General features: G+C 48.4%; 1 protein-coding gene across 1 annotated transcript in view; it reads left to right on the forward strand.

Moving 5' to 3' along the window:
• The window catches only part of LRP1 (LDL receptor related protein 1), a 491,602-nt gene that overhangs the window by 420,898 nt on the left and 60,819 nt on the right, over positions 1 to 9,885 (forward strand). Inside the window, exons 61-65 of the mRNA XM_015409543.1 lie at positions 1,967 to 2,172; positions 3,536 to 3,724; positions 4,872 to 5,020; positions 6,036 to 6,129; positions 8,333 to 8,449. Coding sequence (XP_015265029.1) covers positions 1,967 to 2,172; positions 3,536 to 3,724; positions 4,872 to 5,020; positions 6,036 to 6,129; positions 8,333 to 8,449 — 755 coding nt within the window. The remainder of the gene's footprint in view (positions 1 to 1,966; positions 2,173 to 3,535; positions 3,725 to 4,871; positions 5,021 to 6,035; positions 6,130 to 8,332; positions 8,450 to 9,885) is intronic.

A 9,885-nucleotide genomic window follows, 5' to 3' on the forward strand; every position in this document is an offset into this window, starting at 1 on the left:
CAAATTCTGTTTCTTTTTTCACGGAGATGTCAGAGGAGTGGGGAGAGGCTCAGGGGTAAGTGGAACCTAAGTGAAATGGAACCTGAATCCCATTTCATGGGATGCAAAGGGAAGAGAGACTAGTATGACCTGGGAGGGAACGAGGATATTGAAAACCAGAACACATTTCTGATTCTGGATAATGTTTCTACCTCTGAGGAGGCAGTTAGATATTTCGAAGAGGTCTGTATGAACCACAGGCCATTTCCACACTGGTTGTTTGCACTAGGGTTGCCACGTCCCGCAAACTCACCGGCGGGGGAGGCGCCGACGGGTCCGGGAACCGGCTCCGGATGCGCGCACGCCGCCAGCACGTCAACGGAAGTGACGTGCGACGTCGCTCACGTTGGGGGCATGGCCCAGATCGTCGGGGGGGAAACCATATGGTTTCCCCCGATGATCTGGGCCACGCCCCCAACGTGAGCGATGTGGCGCTTTGGGGGGCGGAGTTCCCCCCGGGGCCCGATTCCGCCACGGCGGAAATTGGGCCTCCAAAGCGGGGGTTTCCCCGCCCCCCACCCCCACTTGGCAGCCCTAGTTTGCACTGGGATCGATGCTGCTGGGCTTTTTCCTGCTTCCACACAGCATTATGGTTAGATAGATAACTTTTATTCACAGTCATTGACCAACACATAAAACAATGTTGCTTTGTAACATGGGTAAAAGATATCACATTAAAATAGGAACAGAATTTTAAGACTGGCTATAAAAAACACCATAAAAACCATAATGGTTAAAATGAATAAAACTTAATCTTAATTCTCCTATTTTCGAGCGACTATAGATTTTCTAATTCTTATGGCAAGCCGTTCGATCCTAGCCACCCGATAAGTAACTTCTGCCCGGCTATCCGATAGCAAATTTCTTAAAAGGCAGATTATTTGCCTGCGAGAGAGAGGGAGTGTCTTAGGGAAAGGAAGAGACTCCTGGATGTTGTTATGTTCTTTACAAAAAAAAAAATTACATGTTCTACAGACTCAATACCATCCGCACAACAGGGGCATATCCTTTCTTCGTAAGGAGTCTTGTTAAATTTTCCTTCCAGGACCGCAGATGGGAGTACATCCCTACGCATTAGTGTAAACATTCTTCTGTAGTCCTGATTTAATAAATGGGAAAGGTAAGGCATAGGGATTACTCTGTTATCTGGAGCCAAGAAGGCTCGCCATTTTGTCAATCCCTTGGGTAGAAAAGCTAGCTTTAACCAGAACATTGTCACCGCAGTCTATAGTTTTGCCTCAACCGTAATCATGCCTGTCTCTATGCAAATAAGGGCATTTGGAGCCCTGTTATTGGCTGTCCACAGGGCCTGATTGGTCACTGTGTGAGATAGGATGCTGGACTAGAAGAACCACTGGTCTGATCCAGCAGGGCTCTTCTTATGTTCTCATGAAGGCCTTGACCTTGGTGCCCTGTTGTTGACTCTCCAGAGGAACTGCTTGGCCACTGTGTGAGACAGGATGCTGGACTAGATGGACCACTGATCTAATCCAGCAGAGCTCTTCTTATGTTCTTATGAAAGGGATATCTCCAAAACAAAATGTGCTAGAGACTTAATTTTTTTTTTAATGAAAGCTTGGAATTCAGAGAACCTGATACACACATTGTCATAACAGAGTACTGATATAGCAATATTCAGTTGCTGATTAAAATAAAAACCTGAGCCCTAGGAGATGGGGATGGCTACTGCTGAGGGACTGGGGCAGGGAAACTGTTGTCACTCCACTGTATTGGCAGCCACACTGACAATGGGCCAGCAGCCACAGCAGTAATGGGGAAACCGTGCAAGTCTGTGGAAACCACCTTAATCAAAAACCCCTGCTTGTATGAATGGTGCATGCAGGGCACATCTTTGGATTTTTCACCACTTGAGGAGTGATCACCGTTGTAGTCCAGTGTGTTGACTTTACCATCTGCTCTCTCCCAGATACTTGTACTGGACAGACTGGGGTGACCATTCCCTGATTGGCAAGATCGGCATGGATGGTACCAACCGGAGCGTCATCGTGGACACCAAGATCACCTGGCCCAACGGCCTCACCCTGGACTACATTAACGGCCGCATCTACTGGGCCGATGCCCGGGAGGACTACATCGAATTCGCCAGCCTGGATGGCTCCAACCGGCACATAGGTGAGAGGCATGCCAGAGCCCTGGAGCTTATAATTCATATGCGGGATAGGCTGAGCAGAGAGGCTCACGTTCCTTTAGATAGCACAGCCAGCTGTGGGATGAGAAGGATGCTGAGCAGAATGTGACCCTTAAGGAACAAATTCTCCATAAGAGAACTGAAAGCCAGTTTGGTGTACTGGGAGAAGGGGATTTTGTTAAATCTACCCTCTAAAACCATAGACGTCAGGGAGGCACTCCTCGCTAAGGAAAAAGCCCTTCCTTGCTTGGGATTCTCAATGTGGAACAGATAGGACGCTGGGGCTGGATTATCTCTAAGGGGACCTGTACATATAAATGGGGAGAGCGAGAGATCCTTGAAGCAAGAGCATGTCCTTGAAGGAGGGCCATGTGGATTGCACATAACACAGGACTCAACAAATCCATTGTGTCTAGAACTTCCATTGGGGCACCTTTTATTGTAGTGTCTCTTGGCGATCCTCAGTGGAAGTACAACGCTTATTTATCCCTTCACATCGGGATATATTGTGTCACTTAGATATATGCAAAGACATTGTTTTTACAGCCATGTAGGTTCAAAAGTAAAATCCTGACCAAGAATACAGTCCACTTAGTGCCTTTTATTAGGACCGATCAAAATGGCACAAAACAGTGCCATGAAGTGCTTGTCATTGCTTGTTTGTATGTTAAGTTCACAGCATTCATTGGTGGTGGATGAATTCATTTCTTAACCAGCTACTTTCTGTATGCATGTATGTGCCATCAAGTCATAACTGGCTTATGCAGACCCTAGCAAGGGGCTTTCAAGGCATGTGAAAAATAGAAGTGATTTGCCATAAGCCTTCCTCTGCAGAGCCTTCCTTGGTGGTCTCCCTTCCAAGTACTGTCCCTACTTAGCTTCTGACATATTACGAGATCGAGCTGTATCATGCTGCCTTCACTCCCAGCTAGGGTTACTCTGTATTTATTTGCATATCACAGTGCTTTCCCCCGAAAGTTTTAATAAAATTATGAGATACTGTGAATTGATTAGGATTAGGTTTTTGGTAGCAGTAATTGGAAAACATGGCCATTTCAAAACCTTGAAGGCTGAAACGCAAGTCTGGCTCCTGAATTTCTGTGCTGGCTCCTAGAGCCAAAGAAAACTTGTCGAGGCCTTCCATAACAAATGAGTGGCAACTGCACAGGACTGAACGTCTGAAGAATCAGATACAGGTTGTCCATCGCATTGGATCTAGGTGTGCCTGTAGCCAGTAGTCATCTGGATCTTCTTCTTCTCAATGTGTGCAGTAGAGCTGGTGTCTAATACAAGTTGGGTCCTGTGTCCCTGCCACCCTGTAAGAATATCTTCCTTCTCCTACCCTAGTTCTGAGCCAGGATATTCCTCACATCTTTGCCCTGACACTCTTTGAGGATTACATCTACTGGACCGACTGGGAGACCAAATCCATCAATCGGGCCCACAAGACCACCGGCACCAACAAAACCACTCTGATCAGCACGCTGCATCGGCCCATGGACATCCACATCTTCCACCCCTACAGGCAACCAGATGGTGAGTGCCGTGCTGGGCTAGCTCGACTACGAAACCTTAAAGGGAAGGAAGGCGACATTGCATGGGGGTCAAGGTCAACTAGCGTGCGGCAGCAGAGTACAGAATAAATGTATTTGGGGCAGAGCTTGCCCAATCTGGGCAGGGAAAGAACCTAGGAGCTGAGATAGCACCTGTATCTGAATGGCTCCTCGGTGTGGGGAGAGAGACGGTAGCGTCCTGTAGACTCTTCAGTGGAGTCTCCTCCCAGCGGCATTTCCATTTTCTTTCCTGGCTTAAGCACTAACAAAAGTATATGAGAAGAGCATGTGCTGTGTACATACCTATATGTGTAGAGTGATTAACGCAGCACACGGCGGAGGAGGAGTCTGTGATTTGGGGCATGCTGCCAAAGGAGAGGGGCTCAAACCACATAAGTTTGGGTATCTCTGCAAAAAAATAATAATCGGGGTCTCCTTTTCCATGTGGGCAGCTGGAGATGTAACTCACTTGGGAAGAATGCACGGAAAGTCCTCCAGTGGCTGTGTGCCACGGCAGCCAAGAGGGAGGAGCTCTTTTCCCTTATGGCCTGCCACCTCCACTCTACGCCCTGCTGAGGCTTATATCATCCTGGAAAGAAGGCCCCATGGAGAACATCAAGAGTGTGTCTCCTGGGCTTTCAAGATAAGTAGTCCAGATGACAGCTAATCCACTTAGAAACAGAACGTACAATTAGATCTTGTTTCCACTTTCCTCCGTTCAGACTCACTGTGTACATTTCGATCCGCTCTTCCACGTTTAGCGCTCTTCCACGTTTAGAGGCAGTCAGCCTCTGAATCCCAATTCCAGGAGGCAACATCAGGGGAAGGCCTTGGCCTCTATGCCCTGTGGTTGGCCCTTACTGTGTGACAGGATGCGGGGTTAGATAGACCGCTGGTCTGACCCAGCAGGGCTCCTCTTATGTTCCTTCTGCCTGTACACTAGGATTCTGAACTACTGGTGTGTTCCCTGTTTCTTCATTAAACGTAGAAAAGACTTTCATTGTGCATTTTACCCACACCCATGGTATGGGGAGTCTTTGGAAGAGAATAGGTTATGCTTTGGTCCATCTTGAGAGCAGCTGACCTAACCTGCGTCTCTGCTCCTGCATCTTTTCTCCTTTACCCTCCAGTTCCCAACCACCCCTGCAAAATCAACAACGGCGGCTGCAGCAACCTGTGCCTGCTGTCACCAGGCGGAGGTTTCAAGTGCGCTTGCCCGACCAACTTCTATTTGGGTGCGGATGGCAAGACCTGCATCTCCAACTGCACAGCCAGCCAGGTAACTAGTGTGGCGCGCCAATGTTGCTTCATCAGCCAGCAATACCCTGGGCGCATGTGCCCCCCCCCATTCATGGTTTGGTCAAGGTCTTATCTCCATGCTGGAGCAACCTCTGGAGACCACAGCCATGCCCCTCTGGTTGGGAAGACTCCAGTTCTTGAGACGGTCTCGACAAGGCGGAGAGCATCATCACAGCCACTTTTCTTAGAGCTGGTGCCTGTAGAGAACAAAATGTTTGCTCTTCCTTTATCAACAACAACAATAATACAGTCCACAGTAAACAATGGCCAAAAAAACAGCAAATAACAACTGTGTACTGCACAAACCCACACCAAAGTTAACAAAAAGAGACTTCAACACAAAGGTAATTCAACACATGTAATCCATCATAGGAAAATACAAAAGTCTGGAATAGGAAAATACAATGAAGTCTGGAATAGATATTCATGGAGGCATGTTTGGTCCAACTTACATAATAGCAACCTTGGTAGGTGCTTTCTAAAGCTTAGGAGACCTGGCCCATATAGAAACTGAATAAAGTTTGCCTGCAATTGCAATGAGACTTCCTGTAGTGGCTTTTTGTTCCTGAGGAAGGACCAGAAGTCCGAAACACTGACCAATACCTAGGAAAAGTGTTGATATCTATTCCAGACTCCATTGTTTCCCTTTGAGAAATTTATATTCTGGACTTTGTTCTTTCCCTTTGGGATATTGTGGACTTTTGTATTTTCCTATGATGGATTACATGTGTTGAATTACCTTTGTGTTGAAGTCTCTTTTTGTTAACTTTGGTGCTCTTCCTTTATCAGCAGTTCTCTCAGCGAGTCCCTTGTAGCCTGTGAGTGTGTAGCCTGATTGCATAGAGAATGGGGGTGCGGCCTCATCTAGGAGGGTTTCCGGAGGTCTCTGGCACAGGAAATGTGACTTCTCGGGTGACGTTCTGATGGGCCATAGAGGGAAAGGGAAAGGGGCCCGTACCTTGTCTCAGCTTCGTGTCCTTTCCTTCCCATGGCAGTTTGTTTGTAAGAATGACAAGTGCATCCCTTTCTGGTGGAAATGCGACACAGAAGACGACTGCGGGGATCATTCGGATGAGCCCGAGAACTGCCGTGAGTGAACAGCTGGGAGAGGAGGCTTGGGGGACAGGGAGGCGCTTATCATGGGTACCAGCAGGGCTATTTTTGGGCAGGAACGCACAGGAACGGAGTTCCGGCTGGCTCCCAAGTTGGCCACGCCCAGCAGGAACTCATTAGCATAATAGGCCACACCCAACAGCAGAAACTCATTAGGATTGGCTACCATTAGGGGTGTGTGGCCTAACATGCAAGGGAGTTCCTGCTCCAAAAAAAAAAGCCCTAGGTTTTGACAACAAACAAGGTAAAGAGAATAAGAAGCAAAAGATGGGTGTGGCTGGATTCTGGTAACATGGGGTGTGGCCTAATACGCAAATAAGCTGTGCAGTCAGGGGGTGTGGCCTAATATGCTAATGAGTTCCTGCTGTTGGGTATGGCAAATAAATAAATTTTGCTAATGAGTTCCTGCTGGGCTTTTTCTACAAAAAAAGCCCTGGGTACCAGCGAAGTATCACCTTGGCAAGATGTGGGTTATTGGAGGCAAATGGCTCCGGAACCGCTTTGGCAGCATTGCTAGGGGGTAAGATTCTAACGCGGCCCTTAGGATCACAGTGGTATGGCTTTGGTGCCCCGAGGTCCCTACCTGGTCAATAACATCATAGGGGACTGCGCTTTTAAGGGATGTATAGGAATTGATAGTGAAGCAAAGGGTGTGCCTGAAGGATATAAATTCAGAGCTAAGCCACTCTGCCACCCTACCAGGCAAGCCACCCTTCCAGCGCTCTGCTCTGTTGCTCAGGGCAGACCAAAAATTGACTCTTGCTGCACTTCCCTCCAATATCCCCCCCAAAAAAAACACGATTCGATGCTGGAGCAGCACTCCTCTAGGCTCAGCTGAGTGGCAGTTTTCCCCTTTAGAGGCAAGACAGACTCCCGCCTGTCACAGTAGGAAATTCCCATTGATGTCACTTACCCACAGAAACGCCTTAAAATCCCCACTGAGGCTTTAAGTGCATGCAATGACCTCTTAAACATGTCACCCTTTGGCCTTGTCTGACTGCTGTTGACCAGGGAAGACCCGGCATTGGGAAGGCAATACCGCATGCCATTCTGATATCGGATTCAGTGCGTCCAGCTCTATATGTTGTAAGGGACTCTTTGTTCTTATGGCTGTCGATCTGGTGCTGTGTATGCTTGTAACGTTTTTCTCTTCTTAATAAATATTTTACTCTTTGGAGCTGGGCGTGTCCTCTGGCCCACCTGGTTCCCCCCAACCACCTTAGACCACGCTACTGTAAGAGGGGAGTCCCAGCAAGGGGGAAGGCAGGCAGTCAAGGCACCCATTGCCAATCCTCCAGGCCTCCCCCCCAAAAAAAGAAGGAATTTGGTCCCTGTGGTAACTAGGCACTGGGTAGCAGGAGATCAGAGGCAGGGCCTCAGTTTGAGAAGGGGTGTGGCAGGAAGACCCCAACAGGACAGTGGTGGCAGCGTACCCTAGTGGAAGGAAGCGGGATAGAGCCCTCCAGGAATTGGCACAAGCCAAGGAAGGGGCTTGGCAGAACAGGGTCTGCAAGTCAAAGCAGGCCTGTTCCGTCACATACGTCATCCTGCCTCCTTTGCAGTGGCTGCTCTATGCAGAGTGAACAGCGTCTCATTGCTATACTGGCACAGGAGGCTGCGTTAATACAGAGTCAGGCCATTGCTCCACGTCGCTGTGTAGGCTCTGCTCTGCCAGACAGCAGCTCCCAGCACCTGTGGTGTGAGATCCTTCTAAACAGAGCTGGCACGGATGGCACCCGGGACCGTCTGCATACAAAGCAGATGCTCTACCCCTGAGCCAAAGCCCCCGTGCTAGCACAATTTGTTATTATTATTTTTTCTTTAAAAAAGCATGGACCAGCAATTTAGCACCTGGACTGGTTTTCCTATTGTGCTAAACCACAGAATGGATTCCAGCCAGATTAGCAATGGTATAATCATCTGGGAGTGAACCTGCATGAGTGACAGGTTTGGTGCACTTTGGCTTGCATCTCGGAGCGTGGAAGCTTTCCCCCTCTGTGTCTAGTTGTAGCAGAATGTGGGACGAGGCAGAGGGGCTGGTCTCAGGCTATGGGAAAGTGTTATAGCTGGCTGAAAACCAAAAAAAAGCATGTTCAGAGGGGTACAGGTCCTCAGTGCGTACAGCTCATCATAGGAGGCCCTCCTCCTAAAGCATCACGTTCTGGATTGTTGTCCCCAGCTGAATTCAAGTGCCGTCCGGGCCAGTTCCAGTGTTTGACAGGCGTCTGCACCAACCCGGCCTTCATCTGCGACGGGGACAACGATTGTCACGACAGCTCGGATGAGGCCAACTGTGGTGAGTGTCCTGGGCTTCCCAGTTGACCAAACCCATGTTGTGATGTTAGTCTGCATGTTCATTTCCTTAGCTCTTGCTCTTTTTATCAGATGTCTTTCTGTATAAAAACTTTCTTGCGTTTCTTAGGAAATTTGAGAGTTTAAAAATACAATACACTTGGTGGTGGTGGAAAGTGGATCAATTTGCAGCTGACTTATGGCGAGCCCGGCAAGAAAGCTTAGAAGGGCCCCTAAAGGTGGTACCTTCAGCACTTTTCCAGTCATCCCCCTTCCTGCTAGCCCCGTCCTGCTGTATCACACCTAGGTCATGGTGAGTCTTTCAGAAGCATTCCCATGAGCCTTTGGGAAATTTTCCCATTGACTGCTTCTGCGAAGCAACCTTGGACTTCCCCTGGCAGTCTCCCATCCAAATCCTAACCAGGGCTGATCCTGCTTAGCTTCCGAGATCTCACAAGATGAAGCTAGCCCGAGCCATCCAGGCCCATGACACCTGTTAAACATGTTCAGTTTCAAAGCCATGAAAGCTTGAAGGCAGCAAACTAGTTCATAATAGAGAGACAGAAAAATAGGAGGGTCACAGATAGAATCTTTGAAGACATAAAACTGGAGAAGCCTTCTGAGAAAATTCCCTGGGAGGCTGTTGAACAACATAGGTGCCTTTAGAAGAAGAAGAGATTGGATTTATACCCCGCCCTTCACTACCCAAAGGAATCTCAGCCCACCGCAACATAAAACTCAAGAAGCTCACATCATGTAACACCGGAAAAAATTATATTTGATGTTTACATTTTAGTGCTTATAAAATATACAGCAGCAGGCTCCGTTTCACGGCAGTTTCACCCCCTGACATGGCGGCAGAACCAAATTTGCTGCCAAACCTCCCGGAGCCTCCTTCCTGAGCTCCTGCGGTTCCGCCTGTTCCCTCCCGGCTTCACCGCCCACCCGCACGACAGTTGCGGTGCGCTTTGGCATCCCAACCCACTGACCTACTGGTCCCATTTCTGAATTTTTGGCACTTCAATTTCATGCAGCGCCGAGCGCTCTGGCTATAAGCACCTACAAGCAAACCTCTCTTCTCAACAGAAAGGGAGCACCTGGCCCTGTGACTAGTTCCTCAGCTCTGAGGAAGAGGCGCTCCCTGTTTTTCAGCCACAGCCAACAGAAGGCACCATTGACCACAGCTGATATCTGAAGATCCAAAAGCAAAGGAGGGTCAAACCCGTAGCCACAGCGGGACATTTGGGGGGGCTGTCCCCTTAGGTTTTTTTTTAACAATTCTAACACTTCAAACAGTGAACAATTAATCTTCCAATTACATTCACATCCTGTAAATAGTTCCTGAGTATGTACAACGTTATAACATGTTCAAAGAATTACAATACATTACTCATCACACTTCCCCTTAGTTAAAAGCCCTGCCCACAAACAGCCATGCTA

Source organism: Gekko japonicus, unplaced genomic scaffold (assembly GCF_001447785.1).
Source record: "Gekko japonicus isolate JY-2015 unplaced genomic scaffold, Gekko_japonicus_V1.1 scaffold1353, whole genome shotgun sequence".
In the NCBI taxonomy this organism is placed as follows: Eukaryota; Metazoa; Chordata; class Lepidosauria; order Squamata; family Gekkonidae; genus Gekko; species Gekko japonicus.